The sequence below is a fragment of the Stegostoma tigrinum genome, chromosome 3 (genome assembly GCF_030684315.1).
Source record: "Stegostoma tigrinum isolate sSteTig4 chromosome 3, sSteTig4.hap1, whole genome shotgun sequence".
Classification (NCBI taxonomy): domain Eukaryota; kingdom Metazoa; phylum Chordata; class Chondrichthyes; order Orectolobiformes; family Stegostomatidae; genus Stegostoma; species Stegostoma tigrinum.
Genome location: NC_081356.1, coordinates 844398 through 862929, shown reverse-complemented (window position 1 = coordinate 862929; position 18532 = coordinate 844398). Strand labels below are relative to the sequence as shown.

At 41.8% G+C, this 18532-nt stretch overlaps 1 protein-coding gene across 1 annotated transcript in view; it reads left to right on the top strand.

Moving 5' to 3' along the window:
• Window positions 1-18532, top strand: part of LOC125450680 (A disintegrin and metalloproteinase with thrombospondin motifs 19-like) — a 456336-nt gene that overhangs the window by 165330 nt on the left and 272474 nt on the right. Inside the window, exon 9 of the mRNA XM_048526734.2 lies at window positions 2385-2525. Coding sequence (XP_048382691.2) covers window positions 2385-2525 — 141 coding nt within the window. The remainder of the gene's footprint in view (window positions 1-2384; window positions 2526-18532) is intronic.

Genomic DNA, 18532 nt, shown 5'->3' with positions numbered 1-18532 from the left:
AGTACATCAGCTTCCTCTATCTCTATCCATTCCAGCATGCACACCTGCTCTTCAAAGGTTTCATTCACTACACAGGTCGTTTCTTTCGTAAAGACAGAAGCAAAAAACTCATTTAGGGCTTCCCCTACCTCCTCAGGCTCCACACACAAGTTCCCTATGCTATCCCTGATCGGCCCTACTCTTTCTTTGACCATTCTCTTATTCCTCACGTAAGTGTAAAATGCCTTTGTGTTTTCCCGGATTCCTTCTGCCAAGCCTTTCTCGTGCCCCCTCCTGGCTCTCCTCAGACCATTTTTGAGCTCCTTCCTTGCCTGCATGTAATCCTCTCTAGCTGAACTTGACCCTAGCTTCCTCCACCTTATGTAAGCTACCTTCTTTCTGTTTACAATGAGCAGGGCTTTGTGTGTTAACATATGTAGCTTCCAGTACATGCAAGTGTACTACACTACGAGCCTGATTGTGCTAAATTAGTTGTCAGTATAATCCTTAGCACATGCTTGGCAATCTGCTTTGAATGTTACAAGCTCACCTCACTGGGTATTGCCAGTACTTTGTCTGTTGCGATCTACATACGTGACATGCTGTTTGATGTGATCTCCAAGGATGTGGTTCATTCCTGAAGGCAATGTCTTGACCAAGATATCTGCACAACAAATGTTAACAGTAAAAGTTGATTTTGAAAGAGAAGTGATAACCACATGAGTAAAATCAAGTTATGATAGAGATAGGCCCTTTTTGAATCTGTGTTTCATGTTAGATTTAGGTCAATAGTCGCATGACACCAGATTATAGTCCAAAAGGTTTATGTGAAATCACAAGGTTTCAAGGCAGTGCCTCTGACGAAGGGGCAGCGCTTCAAAAACTTGTGATTTAGAATAAACCCGTTGGACTATAACCCGGTGTCAGGTGACTTCTGACCTTGTCCACACCAGTCCGACACCAGCACCTCCACATGTGGTTAGACGTAACTTTAGCTTCTAAGAGAGGAGTTTCTATACGATTCCCTGATGGCTGTTAGCTGCTGGTTTATTGAACCAGGTAATCCTGGAAGATCTTTTTGACCACTTGAAACGTATGCAATAATTACTCAGAGGACAAGTAACGAAGTATACAGTTTTTTCATGGTATTATTTCATTACACTTTTCATTGGAGTCTTGGCTGGAAGTGTTGAAAAGGTCATTTATTTAGAGTTACAAAATCCTGTGGCACCGCATGATACAATTTCCAAAACTTCTCGAATCTCCAGCAGAACCTTATGTTAAGATACAGTTCTGAGGAAGGGTCACTGGGCCTGAAATGTTAACTCTGATTTCTGTCCAGAGATGCTGTTTGAGGTTTGCCAGCATTTTCTATTTTTGTTGTTCAAGCTAATATCAATCTAGTTGATAAGGAAAAAAAAAATGCATTGCCAATGAACTACAGCTTGACTTGGATTATGTCATATGTTTTGCTTCTTGATTTTTCAGTAAACACATTGGTGTTTCAGTAAACGTGATTAAATATGTCAATGTGATATGCAGTAGCTTCTTTTCATGTCTAAAATTAAATTCATGTTACTATTGCAACTTCAATTTGATTAACATTGCCTGAAGCTTAAATCTAATTCTGAAGTAGTCATTTATCCCAGTGGACTCTCAATGAAGCGCTATAGTTTCTCTAGTCAGGGATTATCATCTGTGAAAAATAACTGTCAGGTTTGAATAATAGACTCATTAGTACAGGTAGTTATTGTGGAGTATTTCATAACCATCTTCTGTAAAGATAGAAGAGAATAATTTTTCATGAATTCTATCAGATCATTAAATAACTGGTGTGAGTCAATGATCTTAGAAATGCATTTGTGGCAAAATTTGGTCAAATTTATTTTTGTACCCTCCTATTGTCTAACATGCCATGTGTAAATGTGGAGGGACCACGTCACGATACTGCATAGTACAGTAAAATGCAGTCCTCTGAACTAATGAAGAATTTTTCTAACCTCTATTGCTCCATAATTCATTTTGACCAATTTCAAAATAATGAGTAGAACATTTTTGTTAACCAATCTGAGTTATTTCAATTTACCTTCTTGCTTTAATGTCACTTGTAAGGATGCAAACAACTTTATATTTCACCAAGATTAAATATTCTTTTCCACCTAGGTAAAGTAGTGTCTAAGAATACAATCTAAAAAAAAATGAAATCCAGAAAGATAGTTGTTTGAGGAAATTATGCTGAACCTGTTAGCTCTTCTTTTTAAGACCTAATCTGAGACATTTGATGTCAAGAAATTTCATATATTATAAATGTCCTGCTATTAAAATTCTTCGGTTGTACTATTCATTTTTTTTGTATCTGTTAGTAAAACAATATGCATTTATTTTAAACTTTTTTTCAAATTCAGTATGGGAATGAATCATGACAATGATCATCCATCCTGTGCAGATGGCCTCCATATTATGTCTGGGGAATGGATTAAAGGACAGAATCTGGGGGATGTTTCCTGGTCCCAATGCAGCAGAGATGATCTGGAAAGATTTCTCAGGTATGTACACACTAGACTTCCATTTCTATGGAAATTATACCCACAGCTGTTGCATTATTTATTATTAGTAATTTAATATAATGGACAGTAGACCTTTAATGAATTTAGTTAAATAACTAGTTTAACAGTCATTTTCTTGACTAGTTTTTGTTCTTAGAGTTAAAAAGGAAAGTAAGAGTTTAAAGGGCAATCAGAGCCTTTAATTTCCTCTGGTGGCTTGCTGGATAACAGATTGCAGCACAGTTTCTGTCTGCATTATTTTGGAGCAATTATTGACCAGTTTGATATAATGGAGCAAATTAATTGTGTGAAAAATTGCAAATATGTTTAGTGCTCTGCCACCAAATGAAACTTAACCCCCAAGTAAATTTGGAGGTCAACAACTTGTCGGCACAATTGCATTGCAATAAAGGAAACATTCTGGAAAGAAATATTTATCACATTGTTAGCTTTTAATATAGCAGTATTTTGATATAGCTGTATGCATTCCCATATGTCACAAGACATTTCCTTTTAAGGCTGATGACTTGACAATTTACCAGAAAGTTGGACCACAGCAGCATTTAAATGTGTTTGATTTGATCACTTAGGCTGTCTATCTGCATGTCTGCAGTACACAGATGACTGCCAGCTGTACTATCAGTTTTTATAGAACTCAGAAGTTAAGTCAGTTATACAGTTTAATTCATATCCTAGAAATTTATTGGCACTGCTTGTTTTAAAGGTGTATACTGGATGCCCTGAGTATCCAATACAGTACGTGGAACTGAAAGTATGTGAGCCACATATTAGTATAGCCAGAAGTACAGGCATTCAGGTCCTGCACCTGAAACAGTACTAACCACTTATGCATCAGCTAATTAAGATTGGCTTCCTGTTTCAATATCCCTGGAGATTTAATCAGGCAATATTTGATCCCACAATATTGACCACTGTTTGCAAATCTTGATATGTTACGTTAGTCGCGTGTTTTAGCATCATTAAACAACAAGTGAAATACCCACTTCTATTTGTACAGACGTGAATAGCAGAACTTATAAATCAAAGAATGCAAAAAAGAACAAGCAACAATGTATAATAATGCTTATATAGAAATGACTTCTGTGAAATATTTCCTGTGAGCCATGCAGCAGCACAGTGTGTAGACGGCTCGCAAGCTTGGCCTGTTTAAGGTACAGTGCAAAATTAGCTTCAGATACTATGCACTGAAATGAACAGGTTGCACATGAGATAAGGTTTCTGTGATGTTTGTATGAATTAAACAAGATGAAAAATACTGATTCAGTTGGAATATCATTGATAAAGAACTTTTTTTATCAAAAGTGTTTAGCAATTTATGATTTTATTTAGAAAGCATACAGTAGCTAAAAAAAACCTAAGTAGCCCTGCATTTCTGACATTATGGGTTTATTTGTAGGCACCAATCACATTTACTCACAGGCCTCCAGATAATGCTGTCTAACCGCACATAGTTGAACACCTTCTCAGTAACAGGAAGGATCCTCCTCCCTATCCTCACTAAAGTGCAACATCATGCCCATTATTGTTGTTCTTCTAATTCATTTAAGTGTATGGACCCATTAACTTTTTTTAAGCTGTATTCTAAAGACATTGACTGAGGTCAGGTCTGTGCCAGAACTTCTGTATGGTCTAGGAGGGAACATCACTCGCCAGTAGCACTCACAATGGTCATCACCTGCACTGTCTAAGGATGTGTTCAGGAAATCTGTTACTTATTGCAGGCAAACCTGCAACCTTAGAGAAGGTGAGGGTGACATTATCATTGACAGTAGTCTTCAATGTTTCATGTCAAACTCCCCTCCGGGCTGGAGTAGGTGACACCTCAATCTCTCAATTTCTTGACAATTGTTGTATGAAAGGTAACAATGAACACTTACTTGTATTATGAAGAGGTGACAATGCAGAGACAAGCAAACAAAGTGAAAGAGGTCTTCCCATTGATTCGTGGAAGGCGCTATTAGATTTGGCACTACCACCTTTTCTGTTGTGAGGCCATGTCTACATTGCACCCATTGAGTCTTGCATTTGAGAGACTCCCACGGATTTGTCATTGATTTTCTTTCATGTAGCCACATTCCGCGTACTTTTGACAAATCATTTCTCAGCTTTATAAAAGTTGTTTCCAATTTAGAACCAATGCTTCTGCCAACTATGTGTTTTACCACAGTGATAATAAATCAAACTATATTATGCCACTATCTATAAAACAGTCACACAATGCCGTTTCATCAATTTTCCCAGCTGAATATGCTAAGCTTAAATTTAAAATTGCACATCTTTTTTTTACATGCTAACAAAAAAGATCACGACAGTATTCACTCCAGAAAACGACAATGTTGTCGAGGAGAATACGGAGATACAGGCTACTAGACAAGGTGGGATTGAGGTTCACAAGGAAGAGGTATTAGAAATCCTACAGAGGGTGAAAATAGATAAGTCCCCTGGGCCGGATGGGATTTATCCTCGGATCCTCTGGGAAGCCAGGGAGGAGATTGCCGAGCCTTTGGCATTGATCTTTAACTCGTCATTGTCTACAGGAATAGTGCGAGATGACTGGAGGATAGCAAATGTGGTTCCCCTGTTCAAGAAGGGGAGTAGAGACTTATGCTGTCTATCTGCATGTCTGCAGTACACAGATGACTGCCAGATGTACTATCAGTTTTTATAGAACTCAGAAGTTAAATAAGTTATACAGTAATTATAGACCAGTGAGCCTTACATTAGTTGTTGGTAAAGTGTGGAAAAGGTGATAAGAGATAGGTTTTATAATCATCTAGAAGAGAATAATTTGAATAGGGATAGTCAGCACAGTTTTGTGAAGGGTAGGTCGTGCCTCACTAACCTTATTGAGTTCTTTGAGAAGGTGACCAAACAGGTAGATGAGAGTAAACTGGCTGATGTGGTGTAAATAGATTTCAGCAAGGCGTTCGATAAGGTTCCCCACAATAGGCTATTGTACAAAATGCGGAGGAATGGGATTGTGGGAGATAAAGCAGTTTGGATCAGAAATTGGCTTATTGAAAGAAGACAGAGGGTGGTAGTTGATGGGAAATGTTCAGCCTGGAGACCAGTTACTAGTGGTGTACCGCAAGGGTCGGTGTTGGGTCCACTGCTGTTTGTCATTTTTTATAAATGACCTGGATGAGGTCGTAGAAGGATGGGTTAGTAAATTTGCAGACGACACTACGGTCGGTGGAGTTGTGAATAGTGATGGAGGATGCTGTAGGTTGCAGAGAGACATAGATAAGCTGCAGAGCTGGGCTGAGAGGTGGCAAATGGAGTTTAATGCAGACAAGTGTGAGGTGATGGACTTTGGTAGGAGTAACCGGAATGCATAGTACTGGGCTAATGGTAAGATTCTTGGTAGTGTAGATGAGCAGAGAGATCTCGGTGTCCATGTACATAGATCCTTGAAAGTTGCCACCCAGGTTGACAGGGCTGTTAAGAAGGCATACAGTGTTTTATGTTTTATTAATAGAGGGATTGAGTTCCGGAACCAAGAGGTTATGGTGAAGCTGTACAAAACTCTGGTGCGGCCGCACTTGGAGTATTGTGTACAGTTCTGGTCACCGCATTATAAGAAGGATGTGGAAGCTTTGGAAAGGGTACAGAGGAGATTTACTAGGATGTTGCCTGGAATGGAGGGAAGGTCTTACGAGGAAAGGCTGAGGAACTTGAGGCTGTTTTCGTTAGAGAGAAGAAGGTTGAGAAGTGACTTAATTGAGACAGGTAAGATAATCAGAGGGTTAGATAGGGTGGATAGGGAGAGCCTTTTTCCTAGGATGGTGACGGCGAGCACGAGGGGGCATAGCTTTAAATTGAGGGGTGAAAGATATAGGACAGATATCAGAGGTAGTTTCTTTACTCAGAGAGTAGTAAGGGAATGGAACGCTTTGCCTGCAACAGTAGTAGATTCGCCAACTTTAGGTACATTTAAGTCATCATTGGATAAGCATATGGATGTACATGGAATAGTGTAGGTTAGATGGGCTTGAGATCAGTACGACAGGTCGGCACAACATGGAGGGCTGAAGGGCCTGTACTGTGCTGTAATGTTCTATGTTCTAGCTCTTTAATGCAGATGAACAATGTTATTCCCTCTTACTTTTTCACATTCCCAGTTGATATTCAAGTAGTTGAATGCCACAGAAGTGATAGTGCTTGCTGATGGAGGACTTGGTTGTGATGTGTGACAGTGCTTCCTCAGCTCTTTGACTGCTATCCAGGACTGTGGAGAAGGAGGGCGACTATGCCCTGGGCAGGGTATGTGCACCTGTGAGAGCAACCAAAAGAGATCATGAGAACAGGCTTCAAAGAGCAACAATGTTTCTCTGTATGCCAAGGTTTCCCAGTGCAACTTCATTTTCAACATGCCAGCAGATGGAACAAAAACAAAGCTGCCAGAAAAGCTCAGCAGGTCTGGCAGCATCTGTAAAGAAAAAATCAGAGTTAATGTTTTGGGTCCGGTGATCCTTCCTCAGAACTGATGATAGATGGGAAAACATTGGAAGGGTCACCGGACCCGAAACGTTAACTCTGATTTTTTCTTCACAGATGCTGCCAGACTTGCTGAGATTTTCCAGAAATTTCTGTTTTTGTTCTTGATTTAGAGCATCCACAGTTCTTTTGGTTTTTATGCCAGTAGATGTGCCTGATTGTTTTGCTTCCTTGAGTCTTTTGTCCTCTATGATCACCAGCTTCACAGTATGTGCTCAGTTTCTGATGACCAACTTGCACCTGGTCGACAATCCTCCATTGTCATTATGATCCAAAAGAATGGTACCCCATGCCTGTCTGGGCCCCATTACCAGCTTTTTGTTTTGCTCATTAGTAGGGTGTGGGCGTTGCTGCCTATTGCAGCATTTATTACCCGTCCCTGTTTGTCCTTGAGAAAGTGATGAGCTGCCTTCATGAGCTGTTGCAGTCCACCTGCTGTGGTTTGACCCATGATGCCCTTTGAGGAGGGAATTCCAGGATTTTGACCCAGTGACAGTGAAGGAACGGCAATATATTCCCAAGTCAGGATCGTGGGTAGCTTGGAGTGGAACTTGAAGATGTTGATGTTCTTATGTATCGCTGCCTTTGTTTTTCCAGATGCAAATGGTTGTGGACTCGGAAAGTGCTGTCTAAGGATTTTTCATAAATTTCTACAGTGCATTTTGTAGATAGTACACAATACTGCTACTGGGCGTCAGTGGTGGAGGGAGGGAATACTTGTGGATGTCGTTCCAATCAAGTGGCTGCTTTGTCCGGGATGGTGTCAAACTTCCTGAGTGTTGTTGGGGCTGCATCCATCCAGGCAAGTGGGGAGTATTCCATCACACCTCTGACTTATGCCTTGTAGGTCAGGATAAAGCCTTCACATCAATTTTCAGCCTGAAGTGCCAAGTGGATGACCCAGTGATCCCCAACATTGCCAATACCAGTCTTCAGCCAATTTTATTCATGCCACATGATATCAAGAAGTGTTTGGAGACACTGGATACTGCAAAGGCTATGAGCCCTGACAACATTCCAGCAATAATACTGAAAACTTGCACTCCAGAACTTGCCACTCCCTTGACCAAGCTGTTCCAGTACAGTTACAACACTGGTATATACTCAATAATGTGGAAAATTGCCCCCAAGTATGTCCTGCATATAAAATGCAGGACAAATCTAACCTGGCCAATAATTGCCCCATCAGTCTCCTCTCGACCATCAGTAAAGTGATGGAAGGTGTCAGTTACAATGCTATCAAGCAGCACCCACTCAGCAATAACCTGCTCAGTGACGCCCAGTTTGGGTTTCGCCAGGGGCACTCAGCTCCTGACCTCATTACAGCCTTGGTTCAAACACGGACAGAAGAGCTGAATTCCAGAGGTGAGGTGAGAATGACAGCTCTTGACATCAAGGCTGCATTTGACTGAGTGTGGCATCAAGGAGCCCTGGCAAAACTGGAATCAATGGGTATCGGGGGTAAACTCTCCAGTGGATAGAGTCATACCTGACACATGGGAAGATGGTCATGGTTGTTGGAGTTCAATCATCTCAGCTCCAGGACATCTCTGCAGGAGTTCCTCAGAATAGTGCCCTGAGCCCAACCACCCTCAACTGCTTCATCAATGACCTTGCCTCCAACATAAGGTCAGAAGTGGGAATGATCAATGATTGCACAATGTTCAGTACTATTCGTGACTCCTCAGATGCTGAAGCAGCCCATGTTCAAATGCAACAGGATCTAGACAATATTCAGGCTTAGGCTGGCAAGTGGTAAGTGATATCTGCGCCACGCAAATGCCATGCTATGACCATCACTAGTAAGAACAATCTAACCACTGCCCCTTGGCATTCAAAGGTGCTACCATCACTGAACCCTTTGCTGTCAACATCCTGGGAGTTATCATTGACCAGAACCTCAACTGGACTCACTACATAAACACGGTGGCTACAAGAGCAGGTCAGAGGCTAGGAATCCAGCAACAAGTAATTCACCTCCTGACTCTGAAACCCTGTCCACCATCGTAAAAGCACAAAGTCAGGAGTGTGATGGAATACTCTTCACTTGCCTAGTTGAATTCAGCCCCAATAACCCTGAAGAAGGTTTTCACTTTGCAGGATAAAGCAGCCCACTTGATTGGCACCACATTCACAAGCATTCACTCCCTTCACCAACCAACGTTCAGTAGCTTCAGTGTGTACCATCTACAAGGTGCACTGCAGAAGTTCACCAAAGATCTTCAGACAGCACCTTCCAAACCTACACCATTTACATCTAGAAGGACAAGGGCAGCAGATACATGCGAGCACCACCACCTGCAAGTTCTCCTCCAAGTCACTCACTGTCCTGACTTGGGAATATATCGCTGTTCCTTCACTGTTGTTGCTGGGTCAAAATCCTGGAAATCCCTCCATGGAATTATGGGCCTACCTACAGCAGGAGGACTGCAGCTGCTCAAGAAGGAAGCTCACTACCACCTTCTCAGGGGCAACTAGGGATGGACAAGAAATGCTGGCCAGCCAGCGACACCCACATTCCACAAATGAATTTAAAAAATGGTAGACAGGCTTTAGGGAGTCAGCAGGTGAGTTATTTGCCTCAATATTCCTAGCCTCTGACCTGTTCTCATAGCCACTGTGTTTCTGTGGTTTGTCCAGTTCAGATTCTGGTCAGTGGTAACCCCAGGATGTTGATAGTGAGGGATTCAGTGAAGGTAACACCAATAAATGTTGTAGGGTGGTGGTTAGATGGCCATTGGAGATGATAATTGCCTGGCATTTGAATGGCACAAATGTCACTTGCCACTTGCCAGCCCAAACCTGGATATTATCCAGAGCTTGTTGCATTTAAACATGGACTGCTTCGCTATCTGAAGAGTTACAAATGATGCTGAATATTGTGCAATCAGTGGAGAACATCCAGTTGTCTGACCTTATGATGGAGGGAAGGCGAAAGTCGACCTATTTCTCTTGCAAAGGCACAAAAAAGCACAATGCCCTGCTATTTTCTTTAACTAATACCAGCTGCTTCAATCCTTTCTGTGGAGAGAAGGAAATGAGTGACCAAGTGGGTGAGTTAGTGTGTACGCAAGTGCAAAGTTGCTTGGTATTACTACAAGGTAATAAAGTGTGGAGCTGGATGAACACAGCAGGCCAAGCAGCATCTCAGGAGCACAAAAGCTGGCATTTCGGGCCTTGACCCTTCATCAGATGCTGCTTGGCCTGCTGTGTTCATCTAGCTCCACACTTTGTTATTTTGGATTCTCTAGCATCTGCATTTCCCATTATCACTGGTATTACTACAAATTCATTTTCCTTTGCTGCTTCCTGGTTTTCTTTTGGAGAGAAATGAGACGACCAGAACTGTATGCAAGATAATCAGACACAATGGGAAAGCTACAGTAGCACGATTTGAAGTGTGAGTCAAGAGAATGCAAGCATGAGAGCTATTTTTACTCAAGAGAACAGAAAAGGAATACAAAGTGCTGGTGGGTATGAAGGTACTCACATCCTATCACCCGCAGCTTGGGTACACCATAACTCCAAAGGTTACAGCACTTTTTAGTGGATTAGAAATTTTTACCCAGCTAGCCTGCGATTCCATCTTGTTTGTTGATGTTAGAATTGAGATTTTGTTCTAAGGTGATCAGAACTGTGCTTCTTGCATTCTTGGATTTCGTTTCCAATTTCTGAAGGAACTCTTTTGTTTGTCCTGCCCAAAAATATAGAAATTAGCTGACGCCAGGATTTCTGAAATATTTAGCATCAGGACTAATCAATACTGGAAGCCTTGTGCTCACTTCAGAGCAAGTGGCAGAGTTGGACCCAGTTATTTTGCAGCTGTTGTCTTTTTGACTTCTGTAAATGGAGTTATCCTCTCTGCAGACTGATGCTGAGCTACTTGTGGATATGTTTGATATTACACTCCTTCCTCCTCCCCCAAGATCTGACACTCTTGCCCAATTATGTCAGGATCAGGCAGATGCCAAAGTCATCATGAGATTGGAGGTTCAATAAGCATAAGACACTGCATCTCTGTAATGAGCTCAAGGGTGAAATTTGAGCTCCACACAGACAAAAGTCATGCTTGTTTGTCCATGTAAAGGTCAAACCAGGATTAACACACTTTATTTCTGATTCAGTTGAAGTACAAGTGGAAGTCTTAACTGAAAACCGCCGTTATTCATGTTCCTTTGTGAGTTTCTGAGAAGGAAATTTTACTAGTTGACCACACCATATGTGAGAATTTTTTTTTGTTAATAGGCTTTCTAAGATTCTGAGAACCAATTAATTGCATGTGAATGTGAACAGGACTGCTTGTCTCCTATAATGAGTCTCAAAATGTTTTGTTCGCAATATGTTAGAAATGTTCTTTGTTGCAGGAAGGCGGGTGACTGAACCTCTTCTGCTAACTCACTGAGAGGCAATAATGTACTGGCTGTTGCTGTGTGCTCGATTGTTTTTGTTTGTGATTTATTCCAGTATGCCAAACTTACTCACTACCAAAACTGTTGTCAAATTTTATCTTCTCCTTTCTGAAGTGTGGACATAACTAAAATCACAGTAAAGTTAAAATGCTGCAAATACAAAATAAAAACAAAGTTCTGGGAGCATCGGGAAGCATTCCAAATTTTGCTTCTATCTCTACAGATACTGCCAGACCTGTTGAGATTCTTCAGTAATTTCTGTTTTTATTCCTGAAGCCATGTAGCTAATAAAGATGTAACTGAAAATTACAATTATTGATTGCATCAGGATTGTAACAAAAAACATCATTTATTCTTTTTCACTCAGTTGTAATTTTACTGACTTCTGCAAACTTACTTGGACAAATAAACTGACTAATTGACCGATATGGATTTCCCCACATCGTCCGATATTGAGGGTCTGTGTTCTGGATATTCTCCTGTCTGGAGGTTGTTTGACCTATATCTTCACAATTTGATGTTTTTGCCTGCCCAAGACGTTTACATGCATGTTCTTCCCAGCAACCCTTTCTGTCAACCCTGGAGCCCCATCCTGGATAGGTGCCAAAATAACCCCTAATGTATTTCCAAGAATCGTGCTATCCATCATATCTTATGGTGGATATCATAAATGGCAATCATTTACCTGTTTTTGCCATTTCCCTTTTATATTTCTCACAGTAGAATTACATTTTTATCAATGGCTGAGTGACAACTTAAAGATAATCGGCAACATTTTATGACAAAAGCCCCATTTGTTGAAACTCTGCTGTGGCTCCTGCCCACTGATGTTGAGAGGCTAAAATCTGCTTATTCTCGTGTTGTGTTGGCAAATGCTGTGCTGTCCTAAGAGCACTCTGTTGTATTTCATTGCAAAGTGATCATTAATATGCTATCACTTTATGTGAAGCAGAAGAGAAAAAAAGCCAAATGAATTAACATTTCTTTGCAGCAGGTTTAGTTTTACTTTATTGAACATATATGGATGGATTCTACGAAAAGGTGCATCTGTGTGAAAAATTGTAATGTATCTTGGATGTAACAAACTTTTGCCCTAATCCCTGAACTGCCACAGGGCAAGAAGAAAAACCACAGGTGCAGCCCTGACTTTTGACTTGTGTCGTCGACTGATTTGAAAGAGATTGATTGCTATGAATGAGCCAATTTTATAATTATTGTGGCCTGTGACTACCTGAACAATAAACTTTGACTTTTGCAGGAATGTGGAGGTAAGGTAGTAAATTAACCATGATCTTAATGAATGTTGGATCAGGCTTCGTGGTCTACATTTTCTCCTGTTTCTTACGTTTGTCAGTGTTTACAAGCTGGATGTACCTTAGTATTTTTTTCCAGTTAGTAGTCCCTATGCTCTTCATTCTGAGCTTTTCTAGCTTGCTGTTAAGTTCTCCTGGAACGCACTGCTCTGTTTAGGATGCAGAAGCTGAGAGATCGCCTGATTTAGAAATAAGGCAGAGGTCAGAATGCACTGGAGATCATGTTGGGCATCTGCTTCCACGTCCAAATTTATGATATCCGATGCTAATTTTTAAAATCTTCCCCTTAATTCTTTTTGTTACACATGACAATAATAGCAGTTGAAAAACTGTACATGTTTCAGTTGAAGTATTCTGTTTGCTGTTTTAATGGAAGGAATACACTGGAACTGAGCCAAACGGTCTTGCAAGTTTGACAGGCTGAACCCCAAGTCTTTACTGTTTGTTTATCTCAGTTGGAATCTCAGTGCCCCAAGGGTCAGAGGTGTACAAATCAATGTAATTATTATTAGACATTCCTAATTGCTATCCCAGCTGAAAAATTCAAATGAGGGTGTGGATGAAGGCAGGTCAGGTTTGCCTGGGATGGCCCTATGTTACAACAGTCTTAACACTTCAACAAAAGTCTTTCAGTTACTGTATAACATTTTAGAAATACTTATGGTCGTGAAAGGTATTACATAAATTGAAGTACTACTTTTAACAACTTCAATAACCAGTGGAAGAATCATCTATGCTCACAAACTTAAGAGAGCCATTCAAGGAGATACATTGGAAATCAGCCAGAACTGAAGGAGGCATCATCATGTCTGCATTATTTGTAGTTTCAGAAAATGAAAAAGAAAATAAACAAAACATAATAAATTGGACAGAATATGACTTTGAATTTCCTTATCAAACTGTTTCATTTGTGTTAAATATATCCTTTCAGATCTTGCCATCTTTACTATTTTATCCCTCCAATGTGTATTTTTCAATTAAGAAATAGTTGTAACTGAACCTAATCATTTCATGTTTGAAAAGTTTATGCTTCTTTCATGCTTTGCAAGTCCATTCTCATGCTGCCTTGTGTTATGGTCATCACATGGAGATTAACAGTGTTACAAAACAGAACACTTCTCATCTGGTGACATTGTTAAGCACAATGATATCATGCACAAGGGAGCTTTGTGGGAACAATATACATACTTCATATTGCCCAAACTAAGGCAGCCTGCTGTCAGTATTTGGCTGCATTAACACCTATCGGCGAAGGGTGGCATTAATCACAGATGTTTGGACTGAATTCAAACTGAGACACTCTCTCCTGTTCAAACTGTGACCAGCATTTGACTGGAGACCGACTAATGATTATTGCTGTACTTTCTGCCTTTATGGGAGGGACACTGTTGTTTTGACACAGAGCTCATTTTACCACACTTCTAACAAACTGTTTCACTGTGAATGTGCATTCGTAACATTAGACTGGAGCAGTAATTGCTATAAAGAATAGTGTAAAATCGTTGAATCATAAAATCAATGAAAAATTTTATATCTTTAAAGAAGAATACAAGACATGTATTTAATATATCTTACATAATTCTATGAATCCAATGTTATTTTACTCAGACATCCTTTGGACTAGAGTTCAAACATAAAGTAAATTCAGGATTGAGAGTGCCTCAGGTTAATTTAAGTTTTAGTGTACATTCTAATGATTTGGCCACCACAGGCTGGTTCAGCTTTTATTGGGTTGGTAATGAGCTGCTTTCTTGAACTGCAGCAGTCTTTTTGGTGTAACTGCATCCACAGTACTGTTACAGAGGGAACCCCAAGGTTTTGAAGGATTGACAATCTGTTTCTAAATCTGGATTGTGAGTGACTTCGGATGGGGGTGTTTATGTGCATCTGCTGCCCGTCTTTCTAGATGCTGGTATGATTATGGGATTGGAAGGTATCGTCTAAGGAACTTCGGTGAATTTCTGCAGTGCATCTTACAGATACAACACACTTCCTGCAACTGAGCATTGGTGGTGGAGGGAATGGATGCTTCTAAATGCGGTGCCAATAAAGTGGGCTACTTTGTCCTGGATGATGTCAGCTTCTTGAGTGTTGTTGGAACCGCATTGATCCAGGGAAGTGCGGAATAGTCATCTCTCTTCTGACTTGTGACTTCTTGATGGTGGATAGGCTTTAGAGAGTCAGGAAATGAGTTACTCACTGCTGCATTCCAAGCTTGCGACCTGTTTTTGTACCAATAGTATTTATACAATTAGTCCCATTGAATTTCTTGTCATTGGTGACACTGAGGATGTTGACAGTGTGTGTTCACTGATGAATGTCAAGGGGTGATAGTTAGATTCTCTCTTGTTAGAGGTAGTTATTACTTGGCACTTACATAGCCTGAATGTTACGTGCCACTTGTCAGCACAAAAACCAGATTGTTCAAGTCTTACTTCATATGGATATATACTACTGCAGTTTTGGGGAATTGTGAATGGTGCTGAACATTTGTACAAGCATCAATGAACATCCCCACTTCTGACCTTATGATGGAGGGAAGGTCGTTAATGAAGCAGCCGTAGATGTTTAGAACTGAGATACTACACTGAAGAATTTCTGCAGGGATATCCTGGAACTGAGGGGACCAAGGAGACTCATAGTAGCTTGGTTAACAAGGTTAATGGAACAGAGTACACTGATGGGGTAATTAGCCGGTTTTGATTTTGTGTACAGGACGTACTTGGGCAATTTTCCATATTGTCAGGTGGATTCCATTATAGTAACTGTACTGGACAAGCCTAGCTGCGGGTGTACAAGTCATTATAAGTGTTATCGATGGAATGTTATCAGAACCCATAGCCTTTTCGATATCCAATATCTACAACAATTTCCTAATACCATGTGGACTGAATGGAATTGGCTGAAGACTGGTATCTGTGAGGCTGGGACCACTAGGGGAGGCCAAGATGGACCATCTGCTTGGTATTTCTGGCCTGAAATTGTTCCAAATGTTCCAACCTTCTCTTTTGCACTACTGAACTTGGCTCCCCTTTCTGTGAAGCTGGGATATTTATTGAGCCTCTTTCTCATGTTATTTGTTTAATGCCCTCCACCATTCATGGTAGTATGCAGGAAGTAGACCTGTTTTGAGGCTTCAACAGGTTGATACCTCATTTTCAGTTATGCCTGGTACTGCTCCTGGCAAACCCGCTTCAGTCTTTTTTGAATCAGGGATCATCCCCTGACTTAATCACAGAATCCCTCGAGTGTGGAAGGAGGCCATTCGACCCACTGAGTCTACACTGACCCTCCAAAAAGCATTCCACCCAGTCCCATCCCACTTAGTCTGTCCCTGTAACCCTGCATTTCTCATGACTAATTCGCTTTGCCTGTGCATCCCTGGACACTATATGGGCAATTTATCATGGCCATATCTCCTAACCTGCACAACCTAGGACTGTCAGAGGAAAACCACACAGACATGGAGAGAATGTGCAAACCCCACAAAGTCGCCCAATAGTGGAATCAAACCCAGGACCCTGGTGCTGTGAGGCGGTAGTGCTAACCACTGAGCTACCATGCTGCCGCTAATGGTAATGGTAGATTGGGAAACATGCCAGGCTATGAGGCTGTAGATTAATTTAGTGTATGATACTGTTGCTGTTGATGGCCCACATAGCCTCATGAATGCCCAGTTTCAAATTGCTAGATCTGTTTCGTAGCCTATCCCATTCAGCATGGTGATAGTGCCACATGACGCAATAAGGTATCCTTAATGTGAAATCAGCAGTAGGTTTCGTTGACCATATTTGTCCTATTGTACTTCATGGAGTCCAGTGTCAATGTTAGACCATTAGACATAGGAGTGGAAATAAGGCTATTCGACCTATCGAGTCCACTCCGCCAATTAATCACGGCTGATGGGCTGATGGGCATTTCAACTCCACTTCCCTGCACTCTCCCCGTAGCCGTTAATTCCTTGTGAAATCAAGAAATTATCAATCTCTGTCTTGAAGACATTTAAAGTCCCGGCCTCCACTGCACTCTGTGGCAATGAATTCCACAAGCCCACCACTCTCTGGCTAAAGAAATGTCTCCTCATTTCCATTTTAAATTTACCCCCTCTAATTCTAAGGCTGAGCCCACGGGTCCTAGTCTCCCTGCCTAACGGAAACAACTTCCCAGCGTCCACCCTTTCTAAGCCATACATTATCTTGTAAGTTTCTATTAGAGCTCCCCTCAACCTTCTAAACTCTAATGAATACAATCCCAGGATCCTCAGCTGTTCATCTTATGTTAGGCCTCCCATTCCAGGGATCATCCGTGTGAATTTCCACTGGACACGCTCCAGTGTCAGTATGTCCTTCCTAAGGTGTGGGGCCCAAAATTGGACACAGTAGTCTAAATGGGGCCTAATTAGAGCTTTATAAAGTCTCAGAAGCAGATCGCTGCTTTTATGTTATAACCCTCTTGAGATAAGTGACAACATTACATTTGCTTTCTTAATCACGGACTCAACTTGCAAGTTAACCTTCAGAGAATCCTGGACTGGCACTCCCAGATCTCTTTGTACTTCAGCTTTCTGAATTTTCTCACTGTTTAGAAAATAGTCTGTGCCTGTATTCTTTTTTCCAAAGTTGAGCACTCCGAGCAAATTCCCTCCTAACTGTATATTAATGTGCCGCCCCTGTGCTGAGTCAGTGCTACCAATGGGACAGGGCTGCACAGGCATGGTGATGGTGTTATCTGGAACATTATGTATAAGGGATAATTCCAAGCAGGGATTGTTCCACATAACCTACAAAGAGGCAGGCATAGCTTGGGCTCATGCAGGTACCCATGGCCACCCCCTTTGTCTGTAGGAAGTGGGAGGAATCGAAAGAGAAGTTGTTGAGGGTGAGGACAAGTTCGGCTAGGCGGATGAGGGTGTCGGTGTAGGGGGATTGGTCAGGCCTGTGGGACAGGAAGAAGCGGAGGGCCTTGAGGTACTCTTCCGCACCTACACAGGCCCCAAACCCCACCTCTTCCTCCGTTACATTGATGACTGTATCGGCGCCACCTCTTGCTCCCCAGAGGAGCTCGAACAGTTCATCCTCTTCACCAAGACCTTACACCCCAACCTCAAGTTCACCTGGACCATCTCCAACACATCCTTCACCTTCCTGGACCTCTCAGTCTCCATCTCAGGTAACCAGCTAGAAACTGATGTTCATTTCAAGCCCACTGACCTCCACAGCTACCTAGAATACACCTCCTCCCACCCACCCTCCTGCAAAAATTCCATCCCCTATTCCCAATTCCTCCGCCTCCGCCGCATCTGCTCCCACGATGAGGCATTCCACTTCCGCACATCCCAGATGTCCACGTTCTTTGAGGACTGCAACTTTCCCCCCGCAGTGGTCAAGAACGCCCTTGACCGTGTCTCCCACATTTCCCGCAACATATCCCTCAAACCCTGCCCCCGCCACAACCGGCCCCAGAGGATCCCCGTCGTTCTCACATACCAACCCACCAAACTCCGGATGCAACGCACCATCCTCCGACACGTCCGCCATCTACAATCTGACCCCATCACCCAAGCCATTTTTCCATTCCCACCCTTGTCTGCCTTCCAGAGAGACCACTGTCTCCGCGACTCCCTTGTCCGCTCCACACTCCCCCCAAAAACCACCTCCCTCACCCCTATCCCAGGCCCCAAGATGATTTTCCATATCAAGCAGATGTTCACCTGCACATTTGCCAATGTGGTATATTGTATCCATTGTACCCGGTGTGGCTTCCTCTA